The sequence below is a fragment of the Oratosquilla oratoria genome, chromosome 34 (assembly GCF_046742065.1).
Source record: "Oratosquilla oratoria isolate Oo_2021 chromosome 34, ASM4674206v1, whole genome shotgun sequence".
In the NCBI taxonomy this organism is placed as follows: domain Eukaryota; kingdom Metazoa; phylum Arthropoda; class Malacostraca; order Stomatopoda; family Squillidae; genus Oratosquilla; species Oratosquilla oratoria.
This window is the reverse complement of record NC_134810.1, coordinates 46,936,181-46,952,629: the sequence shown is the minus strand read 5'-3', so window position 1 is coordinate 46,952,629 and position 16,449 is coordinate 46,936,181. Positions and strand designations below refer to the sequence as shown.

General features: G+C 41.2%; 1 protein-coding gene across 9 annotated transcripts in view; it reads left to right on the top strand.

The window, feature by feature from the left end:
* Positions 1-15,967, top strand: part of LOC143018296 (uncharacterized) — a 78,775-nt gene extending 62,808 nt beyond the window's left edge. For 6 of the 9 annotated variants that reach the window (XM_076173641.1, XM_076173640.1, XM_076173636.1 and 3 more), the window contains 4 exons: positions 4,379-4,498; positions 9,652-9,834; positions 10,366-10,481; positions 14,521-15,967. In XM_076173641.1, the coding sequence (XP_076029756.1) occupies positions 4,379-4,498; positions 9,652-9,834; positions 10,366-10,481; positions 14,521-14,536 (435 nt within the window). In that variant the 3' untranslated portion in view covers positions 14,537-15,967. The remainder of the gene's footprint in view (positions 1-4,378; positions 4,499-9,651; positions 9,835-10,365; positions 10,482-14,520) is intronic. The other 3 variants (XM_076173634.1, XM_076173638.1, XM_076173637.1) reach the window with 3 other exon arrangements.
* Positions 15,968-16,449: the final 482 nt, after the last annotated feature.

The window sequence follows — 16,449 nt, the reverse complement described above, 5'->3', positions numbered from 1 at the left end:
TCATGCTGTAATGGAGACGACCCCATGGAATAATGTGGAGTCACTTGATAGCATGCCAGTTGAAAGTAGATTGCTCTATGGAGCCTTAGCATGACAGTTCTGCATCCAACTCTTCTGAGAACAATTGAAACCCTGTACCGTTTCCCTTGGTCAGTACCTAGGTGTATGTATGTCTCTGAAAAATACACCACGTCAGCATTTCTAAAACTTGTAACTCAAAAGCTGATGGCCATTGTTCATGACAATTTTTGGATAACCCTCTTGGACCTAGATTCATAACAAGAAGTTGGTGGTCACAGTGAAGGTAATGTGGAACAAGAAGTACTTCAGTCCACTTGGAGCAATTATTGACCACATTTTTGGTATAAGAGCTGTCAGGCAGAGCAACATTAATTGCCAGGTTGGATACAAGTGGGTATTGTCTTTGTTTGATTAATGCCAGGGAATCAGGCCACATTGCACAGCAACTGCTTAATCCATACCTCCATGGTTGTTATGAGCCTCCTTGATGTAAGCACACAAGCACTCTGGCATGGCCATCTAATGACCAGGGATGGCCCATCATCCAGGAGGTGCTCAGATGAGAGGGAGGGTGGGAGGGGTGTGGAGTGTATTTAGGGATGAAATGGGTGGGAGTGTTTTTATGCCTTTCCCTTTTTGGCTACCTCCCTTGAAAGGGGGAAAAAGCCTTGGTATATGTATGTATGTACAACACAGTCCCCAGAAATAGATTGTGATGTACCTGGAAAAGGAATTGATTAGTAGACTGCAGTCTTGTGCTCAGTTTGGAAAATGCAATTGATAGCATGGTGCAGGGCAATCACTCAAGCATCATTAATAGAAGCTACTCCTTCTATATTGATAGATGTTGTTGTGCTGCCTTTAACAGAAGCTGTCACTTCATTAGAGGAGGGAGCCATTTGGAATATGTATATATCTATATACCAAGGGATTTTTCCTCCTCACAAGGCAAATACCCAATTCAAAAGGCAAGTACCCACTCCCACCAATTTCACTTCCATCCACCACCCTTTCTTCCCTCTCATCTTAGCTTCTTGTGGATGACAGGTCATCCTTGTATCCCAACCACTGCCCTGGGTCAGAAACCATGTAACAAGACACAGCACATCCGCAGCAAGGCTGCTTCACTTAATTGGCAACCCCCTTCTCTCCATCCCCTCATGCATCAAAATATCATGCATAAGCACACCCTCCCCCCTTCCTAGCATCACAATATCATCTATACACAGCCATTCTCCACTCATCCCAGTCTGCTTCCTTGCTCAATGCCCTTTCAGCCTATCCATCCATCTCATCCTTGGTCGCCCCCTCATGTTCACTCCCTCCACCTCTGCCTTCCACACCTCTTTTACTAATCTTTCTTCACTCCTCCATTGACCCCCCCCTCCCCCTGCTCTCCTCCCCACCTCCTTGTTTCCCACTCCATCCAGCCTAGCAACCCCCATCACATCTACCAGGCACCTCATCCCACACTCAAACTCCTCTCTTCCTCTCTTATATTCCATGTCTCTGCCCCATACAGTGCTGTTAGCACAACCACCCCTTCATACAATTTCCTCTTAGCATCCATTCCCAAATGCCTATTTCCCATTACACTTTTCAATCCCCCAAGGCATTCACTCGCCTCCCCCAATCTACATTCTACCTCCTCCTCCACTCCTCCCTTTCCCACCACATTTGCACCCAATTATCTAAAACTATCCACTTCCTCCATTACACAAGCCATATTGCACTACTTCTGGTTAACCATGAGGAAGGACACTCCCACATTGATGCTTGTCATTTTTGCGCATCACACAAAGGTCATATCAGCAATCATGTTCCCATCATAACTTATCCTACCCCATGCAACAAATTTCACTAGTCATTTCGAGAGAATCCATAGTACTCTTAATCTGGCTAAGGATATGGCCCGTCTGCTTAACAAATCAGACAGATTGTACTTTTGAACTTGGAGACATTATTTACACCCTCAACCACACCCCCAACTCAAAGCTCTTCCCTAAATTCACAGGACCTTTTCATATCATTGGACAGGAGTCAAATGATAAAGTCAAAGTACTCAGGTTGCACAATCTAACAGAGACCGTATTTCACAAAGATCATATCAAAAGACTTCCCTGTAGCCTTGACATTGAGAATGTTCCATCATCAGTTAGTACCCCTACTATAGAGGAACCCTCACCAACCCTCTCAATTTCAACCCCCTACTCCTCACCCCCATTACAACCTTCGCAGTCAAACCACCCCTTCATAAGATTGCATCATGCCTAGGTGAATGGAAATGATATCTATATCCAGATGTTCTTGAGATTAAGTAAATTTTATTTCAAACAATAGTAGTTTCCTATAATGAAATTGCTCAAAATCCATGTACATTCATATATGTCAAATTCTCATATTTCTATCTTCTTTGAGCATTAACTTCATTGTGGTCAGCGAGTGGTACCTGTGCTGAGCAACTGTTTCAAGAAATGCCTGTAGAATAAGTGTGAATTATTCATTCTTTACTAGTGTGCACATGAGCATATGCATGTCTTAACTACTCGACAATGGGTCTTAGTCGTACCAACAGCCTTCAACAGACCACCTATTGTGTGATGTGTGACCTGGAGTCAGTTTGGTTTGACCTTAGCATTCAACCACCAAACCAACTCCATCTTGACTGCCAGATTTGGCCCTACAATGTTACCATACAATAATAGTGAACGTAATTCGTCACTTGTATTTAAAGATGTATAGAGTTAAAATAAATACTGAGTGTCCATACTCAGTTTCATTATGTATATAGTTGTAAGTAAACAAACAGAAGATATTTAGAATTATATATACATATGAGTACATCAATGGCTTGTTCCCCCTTACAAGGGAGGTAGCCAAAGTCAAAGGCATAAATCTACTCCCAATTCATCCTCATATATTCCACTTTCTTTTCTACAACCTTCTTTGCTTTATCATTCCACCACTTGCTACCCTTCCTTCCATTTCCTCCTGTCCTCCTTGTTCCACACACCATCTTTGCATACCTTGTGACTCCCTCCTTGAAATGTCCCCATTCCTCCTCCACTCCTAGTTCTACTCTATCTTTCACTTCCTCCCACTTTTCTCTCAGCTTCTTCATGTCCTCCTCCTCCTCCTCCTCCTCCTTTTATTTCTCATTCAAGCAGTTTACTTTAAGCACCTCCCTACCTTATGTCCTTTTCTTCTTTCTCCATCTATCCTCCACTCTCAACTTACCTTCCAACAAAAAATGATCTGATATTCCCCCACTCTCTCCCCTAAGAACATGTACATCCAAAACTCTTCCTACTCTTCTCCTGGTTACCACTAAAGCCCTGTCTACCACCCTTCCATCCACCACCCTCTCCCATGTGTACTTATGTTTGACTTTCCTTCTAAACTCTGTATTTACTATCACCAACTCTCTAGACACATCCCCACCACCATCTTACAACTACAATTTTATCCTGGCACTCCACACTTCCCATCCACTCCATCTATTGGTTCATCTCCTACCCTAGCATTGAGATCTAATACCACTACATTGACATTTCTTCCTAAACCCTCTATGCACTCTATAAAAAATCCTCCCTTTCCTTTGCACTCTTCTCACTGCCAGGACTATGCATTTACAAAGACCCACATCTCCCTTCTCAGTTTCACCCTCATCCGCATTAACCTTGAAGAAACCTTCCACTCCACCACAAGCTTACCTATCTCTTCACTTACTAGTATAGCCACCCCTTCTCTCCCTCGTCCTCCCTTCATTCCAGAAGGCACTCCCAAACTCAAACTCAGCCCTCCCTTTCAACTTAATTTCACTCAGTGCCAACACATCCATCTTCTCTCAAACGTAATGCCTACTCTTCCCTTTTACACTCATCTGTAATACATTCACATACATTAAAAGACCCAAACCTTAGGGTACAGAAAGAGAGTAGGATGTCTAATACTATTCCAGTACCATTTTTGTCACCTTTTATGACTCAAGTGGGAACACTGTGGCAGTATTCTTTCTCCCCTACCACAAGGTTTGGTGAAAAAGGAAATGAATATTCAGAGAAGTGGTACAGGACAGTAACAAGAGTTGGGGGGGTGGCAGCATAATGGAGGGACAGTTGCAGTATAATTAAGTAGAATAATTTCTTTGAATAGAGATTTCCTCCATCACAGACAAAATGATTTGTGGCTCTGGTCCGTAGGGGCACCCCATATAGACCCTTAAATATCAGCTGGATGCTACTGAGCAGCTTTTAACCCCATAATAACATGCAGCCAATACTTGAGATGGTAGAATTGGGGGGGGGGGGGAAGGATGATGATGATATGGTTTAACGTCACAAACTCCTCCCACCAGCAGGCGAGGATGGTCCCCCTTACAGAGGACTCTGTAGCGTGGAATTTAATGAACCATGCCCTTGATTCAACTTTGCCGGTGGCAGGATTCAAACCGCCATCCCCTCGACCTTCGCCACAGGTAACGACGCCCTAACCCGCTCAGCCAGATGTGATTTTTGGTCTTTTCTATGAAGGGCAACAGTTTCCTCCATTCACATATGCCATTGTCGTGTCCTCTTACTGAAGTAATGTAACCCGTGTTTCTGGACTGCTCTGCTTTTTGTTCTTCATGGTGCACCCAAAAAATGCTTAATCCAAAGAAGTTGCAAGTTGTGGAGCAGTTGGAGAGGGATGTTAACTGCAACTAATTGATGGAGGAATGTGGAGTAGACAAGTTTGCCATTTATGACATCAAGGACCAGGCACATCAGTAGCATGATTTTTTTTTTTTTTTTTTTTTTTTTTTTTTTTTTTTTTTTTTTTTTTTTTTTTTTTTTTTTTTTTTTTTTTTTTTTTTTAATGAGATAAATAAGGCTTTGGAAAAGCTATATATTATTCATGGATCTTCTTTTCTTCCCATTTTTCTTCTACTACTCTCTCTCTCTATCAAACCATCTCTCCAAATTTATTTATGGACAGGACCTCCATGATTGTATCATTCTGAACAAGTGTAGGCCTTATGGTCTCTTGCAGTCTCCTTCATTCTTATGGTTCTTATGTTTCTTATATAACAAAAACCATGTATATTTCCAGGCATTTTAAAATTTGACGAGTTTACACCATATGAGGACGGAGCCTTTATAAAGGCTCCGTCCTAATATGGTGTTTAACTTGTCAGTCTTGTCGGCAACTGCCACTTTCATGAAAAAAAATAAAAAATAAAATTTCATAAGAATAGATTGCTGCATTGCTTATGAATCAGGCAGTAGGGGACAAGGGTGGCCCTTCATCCACAAGTAGCCAAAATAAAAGAGAAAGCAAATTGTGTGGGGTGGCTACTTCTTTTATAAGGGGGAAGATGCCTTGAGGTGTGTGTGTGTGTGTGTATATATATATATATATATATATATATATATATATATATATATATATATATATATATATATATATATATATATACACGCACACACACACATATATACCAAGGGGTGTATCTCCCTTACCAGAGAGGTAGCCAAAGTCAAAAGACATAATTCCACTCCCACCCCCACCCATTCCACTCCCATCCACCACCCCTCCCTCCCTCTCATCTTGGCTCCTCCTGGATGATGGGTCATCCCTGGATTTCACCCATCATCCTGGGTCAGAGGCAATGCAGCAAGACACAGCACCTCCTCAGCAAGTCTGCTTCATTTAATCAGCAACCAACCCCCATCCCCTCATGCAGAGACATGGAAGACAGGGAGAAATCACTTCAAGCTGCATCAAAATATCATTCACATATAACCTCTCCCTAACCACTCCCCCATCCACTCCCATTCATCACAGTATCACCTATACACAGCCATTCTCCATTCACCCCTATCTTCTACCCTCTCCCTTCCTTCTTCAACAGACATCCCCTCCTTGCTTAACACCCCTTTCACCCCATCCATCCATCTCATCCATATACATATGGAAATATCAAGCAACTGGAAAATTGCTTTGGGCAGAAATGAATAACGCAATTGTGTTTGAGAAGCATGGTAGGTGTTGAAAGGATGGATCAAGTGGGAAGTGTGTGTATGAGGCAGAGTTGAGGTGGGAAGAGAGTAGATTTGTACTGAGAATAGACAAGCAGAAAATGTGCAAAAGCACAGTGAGCTCAAGAGGAACACCAACAATGGGGATGCGTAAAGGGGTCATGGGATGCCAGGGAAATATCTGTCTAACAAGGAAGAGGAGATAGGAGTGAATAGAGTGGTTGTCTATCTATGTATCAAAGGCTTCCTCCACCTTATAAGAGAGGTAATGTATAAAGAAGACACAGGCCAAGGAAATTATCTTCTTGTTTGTTTCATAAATTTTTTGAGTAGATGAAGGGTGGTTCTCCTATAATACATATACCAAGGGCCCCTTACAAGAGAGGTAGCCAAAGTCAAAGACATAAATCCACTTCCACCCATTTCATAATCACATACTCCACTCCCAATCATCACCCCTCCCTCCCTCTTTTCTTGGCTCCTTGTGGATGATGGGTCATCCCTGCATCTCACCCACTGGCCTGAGTCAGAAGCAGGTTCAGCAAGACACAGCACATCCACAGCAAGGCTGCTTCATTTAATCGTTGACACCCCATCTCCGTCCTCTCGTGAAAAAAAAAAAAAAAAAAAAAAAAAAGAGAGAGATAGAGAGAGAGGAGCCTGGGAGAAATCCCTTTGGGCTGCATCAAAATATCATTCACACATACTCCCTCACCCTCCCATCCCCACCCACTCCCTTCCATGCATCACAACATCATATATACACAAGCATTCTCCACTCACCCCTATCTTCTGTCTTCTCCCTTCCTTCCTCAACAGAAGTTCCCCTCTTTCCCAATGTCCCCTTTACCCCCATCAATCCATCTCATCATTGGTCACCCCCTTATGTTCACTCCTTCCACCTCTGCCTTCCACACCTCTTTTACTAATCTTTCTTCACTCATTCTTTCCATGTGTCCAAACCATCCCAGTACTCTTTCATCAATCCTATCTCCCAATCCCCTCTCCAGTCCTGTGCTCCTCCGCACCTCATTTCTCACTCCACCTCCACGTCCACTTCTCCCTTTCCAACCACATTCACACCCAAGTATGTAAAACTATCCACTTCCTTCAGTCTCTCTCCCTTAATACAGTACTACCTCTCATTAACGGACATAAATTAGCTGTGTTCGCTGTGTTTTCGTTGTTTTTGGTGGTGCTGTTTAGGGCGTGCAATCACTATGCCACCCAAAAACCACTCCAAATCAACAGATTCACATCAATGGACACCGTTACCCCCCTTTTAGTCTGTTAATGAGAGGTAGTACTGTACTCACTTCCAGTCTGCTGTGACTTTCTTCCCTTGTACATCTCATCCCCTTACTTTTAACCCACATTTATCTTCAACTTCCTTCTTTCACACACCTTCCCAAACTCTGTCACTAACTTCCTTAATCCATCCTCTGATCCTGTTACAAGGGCAGTGTCGACAGGAAACAACAACAGTCTTATTACCCTATTTTCTCCATTTTCTTTAACTATCTCCAATGCCCATCCCATTTCCCTTGGATAACTCTCACACCACCCCAATAAGGCTATGGGCCCAACCAAGGCACACACCAAATCTTCACCCATCCCACACAACTCGATGGCGCAGTTAGTAGAGTCTCCGACTGTCACTTCGGTGGTCCGGGTTTGAATCCTGCCCAGGGCTGAAATAATTTCAGTATTGCTATACTTCGAGTCATTACTCCAACTCTCGTGGGCGGGTAGTTGGGTGTGTGTGTGCGTATGACCATAGATTGGTCATACGAGCTCTGAGCTCTCTTCCGGGAGGGAAATAGCTGTCAATCACGAGTCTCACATGATCCAAAGGCCATGGTGAATACACCTGTCTAAACTCGTATGTTGCTCCTCTTATGTTAGTTCCTTGTGGATGGAGGATCATTCTGACAACGAAAACTGGTTTACCCTCACTCCTTTATTACGTTGCAACCCTCCCTCCTTATCTGCTCAAGAATTTATGGAACTGACAAGAAGATGTAATGAACCAGTGGGTGTAATTCAGCTGCTGGGCTCTGTCATAGAAGATGTGTTCCTCACAGCATTTCGATCCAAGTAGTGTGGCAGGGACCACTGCAATGACCCTTCATCTCTAAGATACTCGGATGGGAGGAGAAATAAATGGATTTTGTGCATATGTGAGATGTGTGTATGCTTTGATTTGGCCCTAGAAGGAGGAATACTTTTTGGTATGCACGTATATGTGTATCTATAGTTTGTGTTTATCGTTACTGTTGTAAGTCTTCGGTATTTCCAAAGTCTGTGAGAATCAACATTGTGAGATCGAAACCTTTGTTGGTACGACGTTTCGCTTGTTACAGCTTTTTCAAGTACTTGAAAAAGCTGTAACAAGCGAAACATCGTACCAATAAAGGTTTCAATCTCACACGGTGTTGATTCTCACAGTCTTGTCGGCTTTTGCCGTTGTGTTTACAAAGGATTACAAAGGCGGAGCATGCCGACAGGAGACCTTTTGATCCGTATCTAGGTCGGATGCGAAAAAAAAATCATATTGATAATAAAACAATAAATAAAAACTATAATAATGTAAATAACAAATAAAATACATAAATAAATGCATAGGTATAGTTAAATAATAAACAAACAGGTAAATAGTAAATAATAATTAATTGACATATAACTAATAATAAATGAAAATCAGACAGACAAATGATAACAAAACAAAAACAAATAATATAAGATAAATTATAATCATTACAGCATCTTACTTAGGTATTTATCTAACTGATTCTTAAAGCTTCGAACTGAACTACATTGCACTACCTGTACAGGAAGTTTATTCCATTCATTTACTACACGGTTGGCAAAGTTGTTTCTACCTACTTCCAAATTGAATCTATTTCCGGATAGTTTGAGACCATTGTTTCTTGTCTGATTCTCATTCAATGTGAAAATTTGGTCACTTTTGATGTTGTCAATTCCCTTTAAAATCTTAAAGACCTGTATCAAGTCACCTCTGAGTCTACGCTTTTTTAGGGAAAACAGATTCATGTGTTTTAATTGATTTTCGTATGATTTATTTTTGATATTTGGAATCAGTTTTGTGGCTCGCCGTTGTACTTTTTCCAGTCTGTCAATGTCTTTAATGAGATTCGGTGACCATACAGAAACAGCATATTCCAAATGTGGACGAACTAACGATTTATATAGCTTGTTAATGAGTGATGGACTTTTGAAATCAAAAGATCGCATAATCGTGTTTCAACATTTCCAAAGTCCTTGTGCATTTTTGGGGTCTTTCATCCCGAATAGGTCTGTCCTGGGTCCAAGGCTGGAAAGGTGTTTCTTGAGTAAAAGAATAATCTCACCAGCTTTCTAAGCCTGTCCTGAGATTTCAGAATTATTAATTGGTGCTTTCTAGATGTCTCTTAACCTCTTAAGGTTACACAGGTTTTTACACATTGCCAGACAGACATATGGTCTGTTTAAACTGCTGCACCATTACAAGGTTACATAGTTCATTGTCCTAGTAGGTGTAAGTCAAGACTAGCAGAAGGCCACATATCCAAAGATTAATCTTTAGCAGTTAATAACTTGCACATTTCAGAAAAGTCCAAAATCAACAACTGGATTATTAACTCCACATTCCAAAATCCGAGCGGGAAAATCTCCTGCATGTCGGAGCCTTCGAAGCACTGGGTCCGTATCGTCAGGGAAGAAAGCATTGTCCTCTATACGCAAAATCATGAACAAGGGTAGATCACCCTTCAGGAAGCAGAAGCCTGCAGGAGTAAGTACTTTCAGAAACCGACTTCCTGATGTTCTTTTTGTTGTTAAGAAATATGTCCAGCTGTTCATGATTGCTTTGCTAAACTCTTTGCATGTATTACCAGACTTGAAATGAAATATAAAGCTTAAACTCTTGTGTCCATCCATTGTATGTTTGTATGAATACAAAAGAATGTATGTTGCCATGTCTGGCCTGAAAATTTTTGTATAATTGGTTTCTTTGGTGCTGTTGTTAATTGTATTTGTATATATGCATACATAGTTTTATTTGGACGTATTTGTCTGTGGATCTCTATTTGTTTTCATGGCCTGGTATAGCATGGTAAGCATGGATGATTAGAGAATGTAAATATGGTCTGTCCAGTCCTAACGAGTCCTAACAGGGATACTAACAAGCAAATTGTATACAACCAACCCATTGCTTGACAATGTAGACCTTGGTCTCTAGACAGAGTGGTTAGACTAAGGTATGGCTTGTTCTCTTAAGACAAAAATTAACTCCAGTCCTCCATTAACTCTGGGTGACCAACAGACTCATGGGGAGGGCACTCCTGTGATCCCTTCAGAATCCTCAGGACGCTCCAAGTTAAGGATTGCCCGCAAAGTCCTTGGTACCCGGCGCTATAGTGTCCTTCAGGCTTCCATAAGGTTTGTGTCCACTTGTTACTTATTTGTCTGATGTAGAGGGCTTCTTATTTTCATTGTATGTGTTTTTCAGTGTTCTTGTATAGCATATGCTGCATGTAGACTGAATTTTTCTGTAGACTGTAAAGAAAGATCATCTGAATGTTGTCAGCAGTTGTACGTTGTTTGTCATATTTTTTATACATACAAAGTGTAGAAAAGGAGAGCTGAAAAGGTAGATGGGTTAAGTATTGGTGGAAATGGATGGAATGTCTAGGGATGTTAAAAGATAGAAAAGGTATACAATATAGGAATTAGGCGGAGTTGCCAGGAGAAAAAAAAAGAGAGAGGGGGATGTTATACTTTTAGAAAAGAGTTTAAATGGATTTCATTGCATGAGGGAATGACAATAGAAGGAGAGTAATGATAATAGTGCGGATTTACTTACTAGGTATGGGGAAAAAGTGAAAAGATACGAGGAATATTTGGGTACATGAATGTGTTGATTGTAGAGAATAATGATACTAGTTTGAAATAGGTTGGTGGGGATAATGAGAAAGTTCATAGTGGCTGACCTTTGGTATACAAATGCACTCACTTCATAAAGTCTCGCTGCTTTTCCGCTACATTTTTCATTTCTTGTTCATTATTTTGTGTCTTCTCTGCTCTCTTCTCATTCCACATCTCCCCATCATTGATATTTCAGATTCCCTATTTCCTCTCTCAGTTAGATTTCCTTTGAAATACTCCACCTTTCTATATCCTTGTACTTAACTGTCTTTCTATCCTTATCCCCAGTCTTCATCTGCTTTGGCATTCTCACTACATTTACTTAATTATTTTTGCCAGGTTTCATGGAATGGCAAACCTCTTACAACAGATTAATGATTTGTTTGTACATACATATGCCAAAGGCTTTTTCCCCCTTACAAGGGAGGTAGCCAAAAAACAGAGGCATAAAATCCACTCCTACCCAATTCCACATAAGAATTATTTTTACACCTATACAAACAAAAGGAGGAATGGGTAGGGGGGTGGGGGGTGGGGTAGTATGTGTGAGTAAATTTTGACGCAGCCCGAAGGGATTTCTCCCCGTCCTCTCCTTATATGCAAGGGGGGACGGAGAGGGGGGGTCGCCGATTAAATGAAGCGGCCTTGCTGTGGATGTGCTGTGTCTTGCGACACTGCTTCTGACCCAGGGCGGTGGGCAGGGTGCAGGGATGACCCGTCATCCGGGAGGTGCTCAGATGAGAGGGAGGGTGGGAGGGGTGTGGAGTGTATGTAGGGATGAAATGGGTGGGAGTGTTTTTATGCCTTTCCCTTTTTGGCTACCTCCCTTGTAAGGGGGGAAAAAGCCTTGGTATATGTATGTATGTATGTACAAACAAATCTAAGCAAAAAAAAGCAAAGATTTGTTTGTATAGGTGTAAAAATAATGATAATTCATATGTGGAGTCACTGGGAAGGTAGCCCATAAGGTATATGGGATTTGGACATAGAATTAATAGATATGCTTTTGTATAGTTGTGGACTGTATGGCAGGAGAGATGAAGTGAATGGTGTAATTTGATTCTAAAGTCATAAGAACATTTTTGTATTTTTCTGTCAATCAGCATGAAGTTATTATAAGTGTAAATGCATGATTAGTAATAATGATGTATGATATAACGACTTAGGAAATATAATTTTTCCTTAATTTAATATATAATTGTTCTTAAGGGGTAGGACACCTAATTCTAGATATACTAGTTACCAAAATGATATGCATGTGAAACTGGAAGCCCATTTGGTAGTCACTGGAAAGGTTTTTTTTCTAAATATTTGTTGGAAGTGTGATGGCTGAGCAGACTAGGACGCCACATCTGTAAACAAGAAGCCAGAGGTAGGTGATTTGAATTCCCGAGTTATCATGTGGCATTAGAAGGGTATATGGTGCTAAATCCTCAAACTATAACAGACTATCATACCTAGCCAACCTTGCAGAGTTGGTAATAAGTACTACCTCTCATTAACGGACTAAAAGGGGGGTAACAGTGTCTGTTGATGTGAATAATCTGTTGATTTGGAGTGGTTTTTGGGTGGCATGGTGATTGCACGCACTAAACAACAACACCAAAAACACTGAAAACACAACAAAAACACCGCAAACACAGGTAATCAACGTCCGTTAATGAGAGGTCTTACTGTAGTTGAAATGTCAAAAATACCAAAGACGAGTTCTTGCACGGTGTGGTCCTGCAAAATGGACAGCAAAGTTGCTTCCCATTTTCAAAACCCATCAACCCACTCACATCCATCAGGGGGTGCAGCCCTGAGAGGCTGATGCTCAGTCCCCAGTCTGGACCCAGGATTTTTTATCAACTTCAGATGTATTTCATACACTTTATTCATGCATGGAGGACTGACATTCAGTGACTGCCCTCCTCTCCCTACATTTGCAGCCACTGACATAGAGACACTGATGCTAACACAACACAGTAATCCAAAGGTATATGGAAGATCTGAGGACTATTGCCAGTTGCTGTGAAATGAAGTAATAATTATAAACATTAACCATCTTGAGGATTGTTTGGGATGGTTAGGACTGGTTTGGACACATGGAAAGAATGAGTGAAGAAAGATTAGTAAAAGAAGTGTGGAAAGCAGAGGTGGATGGAGTGAACATGAGAGGATGATCAAGGATGAGATGGATGGATGGGGTAGAAGGGGCATTGAGAAAGAGGAGGATGTTTGTTGAGGAAGGAAGGGAGAAGGCAGAAGATAGGGGTGAGTGGAGAAGGGTTGTGTGTATGGATGATGCTGTGTTGCATGGAAGGGAGTGGGTGGGGATAGGGAGTGGTTATGTATGAATGATATTTTGATGCAGCGCAAAGGGTTTTCCCCCGTCTTCAATGTTTCTACATGAGGGGACGGAGAGGGGAGTCACCAATTAAATGAATTGTCCTTGCTGCATTGCTTCTGACCCAGGGCAGTGGGCAAGATGCAGGGATGACCTGTCATCCAGGAGGAGCCAAGAAAGAGGGAGAGAGGGGTGGTGAATGGGAGTGGAGTATGTGGGAATGAAATGGGTGGGAGTGGAATTATGCCTTTTGACTTTTGCTACCTCCCTTGTAATGGTGGAAAAGCCCTGGGTGTATGTGTGGATCAGACGTGTGCTGGCTGAGCGGGTTAGGTCATCATTACTTGCAGAGAAGGTCGAGATGATGACTATTCGAACCCTGCTTGGGGGGAGTTGGACTAAGACCATGGTTTGTTAAATTCCACGCTATAAAGTCCACTGTAAGGGGCACTGTACTAGCCTCCTGATAGGGGGGAGTTTGTGACGTTGAACCAAATCGTCAAATCATATGTACGGATTGAAAATCTCCTTACTTTAAGAATATATATATATATCGTTTCATTTTGTGCATGATATGAAATTGTACCATTCTGTTTATGATACATTTTTAACCAAATTATAGTCTTTCCTTTGTGGGGGGGGGCTGTTGCAGGAAAAACTGGTTTGATACATTCATTACTCATGACTGGTCAACAGTTGTCTATCTTTATTGTACTTATGACTGCTTTTAAATGTTTTGCCAACCCTGGCAGATATGTTCTGTCATTAGAAAATATTTTTTTTTACCTGGTTTCTAGTTAAATTTGTCTTACTTGTTGGCTGTCTATAAAATCCCCAAAAGATCTTCATATAGTAACTGTTAGTAGAATTCTACTTTCTAATTGTTGAAAGCATTTGCCAGGGCATGTGCTCTCTCTCTCTCTCTCTCTCTCTCTCTCTCTCTCTCTCTCTCTCTCTCTCTCTCTCTCTCTCTCTCTCTCTCTCTCTCTCTCTCTCTCTCTCTCTCTCTCTCTCTCTCTCTCTCTCTCTCTCTCTCTCTCTCTCTCTCTCTCTCTCTCTCTCTGTGTGTGTGTGTGTGTGTGTGTGTGTGTGTTCTTCACCTACAATAATTTTTGTGCTGTTTCTCCTCCCTGTTTCCCCCTGTCTCTTCCCCTTTACCCCTTTGTTTTGTGCTCATATTGTCTGCCATGTATAGAAATCTTATATTTTTATTTTTTCTTGCAGTTCCCAGAATGAATAAGGTGATGCACAGCAGATGCAGGACTGGTAGTTGACATGACCTTAGGCGTTTCTCTCCAGTACCCAAGAAGAAATATTGTTTTACTTTAGAATGATATATTGAATACTTATTTTATAACTAATTATATATGTATATATATATATACAAAGGGTTTTTTTTCCCCTTACAAGGGAGGTAGCCAAAGTCAAAGGCATAAATCCACTCCCACATACGCCACTCCCGTTCACCAACCCTTCTTCTTTCTTGGGTTATCCCTGCATCTCACCCACTGCCCTGGGTCGGAAGCAAGGCATAGCATTTCTACATCAAGGCCACTTCATGTAATTGGCAACCCCCCCCCCTCATGTTCACTTCCTCCACCTCTGCCCTCCACACCTCTTTTACTAATCTTTCTTCACTCATTCTTTCCATGTGTTCAAACCATCCCAATACTATTTCATCCACCATATCTTCCAACTCCCTTTCCACCCCATACTCTCTTCCTCACCTCCTCATTTCTCACTCCATCCATTCTATCAACCCACCATACTTCTCAGGCATTTTATATCAAACACATTCAAACTCCTTCTCTCTTATGTTCCATGTTTCTGCCCCATACAATGCTGTTGGCACAATCATCCCTTCATACAATCTCCTCTTAGCATCCATTCCCAAATGTCTATTTCTCATTACACTTTTGAATCCCCCAAGGCATTTACTTGCTTCTCTCAACTTACATTCTACATAATTAATTTAAATATATATATATATACATACATACATATATATCTTCTCTACCTACACCATTATTTTCAGAAAAATCTTGGTCTACAAAAGTAAATGGTTGTGTAAAGGTCGTGTACCTTCACAATTAGCTTTTAGATTATTTTATTACATTTATTGTATTATTTCCTATCCTATATCAGTTTGACCTCGCTGAAGTCGGAGTTTATTACAAGGTACATGTTTCCTATACAGATATAAATAATTTATAGTTTACACTTTTTACTAAGCATAATATCACCATTTTTCTGAAAATAATGGACCTACATTAACTTTTTTCCTAGAAATAAGATTGTGTGTGCCTCGTAGTAATACTTCTTATGTGCTTTCCTATTCATGATTTTATCTTTATTAAGATTCATTCAAAACACTGGTACACAAGGGTAAGTTTGGGACTCACATGATATATATGTTTGATAATTCATATACACATGGCTGTAAAGGTAGCTCTTCCATAGGCTTTAAAGTTAGAATAACAAGTGTAGATTGTGTGCATACAAACTGCATCTTGTAGTTTGTGTGATGAAACTACACTTTAAACTTTATGTAAATAAATTCTCCAGTGTTCATATTTTTAAACTACTGTTGGATTGAATGAAAAATTGTGACTGCTTGTGTGCAGTAACTGCATTATTGTAGTTACCAAAGTGTAATAATAAATCTTCCTAGTCTTTTAGAAGCCTTTTCATTTCCATTTAGTTTATTTGATGTTACAGAATGAGTGAAGAAAGACTAGTAAAAGAGGTATGGAGGGCAGATGTGGAGGGAGTGAACATGAAGGGATGTCCTAGGATGAGGTGGATGGATGGGGTGAAGGGGGCTTTGGGGAAGAGGGGAATGTCTGTTGAGGAAGGACGGGAGAGGACAGAAGATAGGGGTGAATGGAAAATGGTTGTATATGGATGATGATGTGATGCATGAGGTGGAATGGGGGGTGAGGTAGTATGTGTGAGCAAAATTTGATGCAGCCCAAAGGGATTTCTACCCATCCTTTTATGCATGGGGGGATGGAGAGGGGAGGTCGCCGATTTAATGAAGTGGCCTTGCTCTGGATGTGCTGTGTCTTGCGACACTGCTTCTGACCCAGGGCAGTGGACAAGGTGCAGGGATGACCCGTCATCCAGGAGGTGCTAAGATAAGAGGGGTGTGGA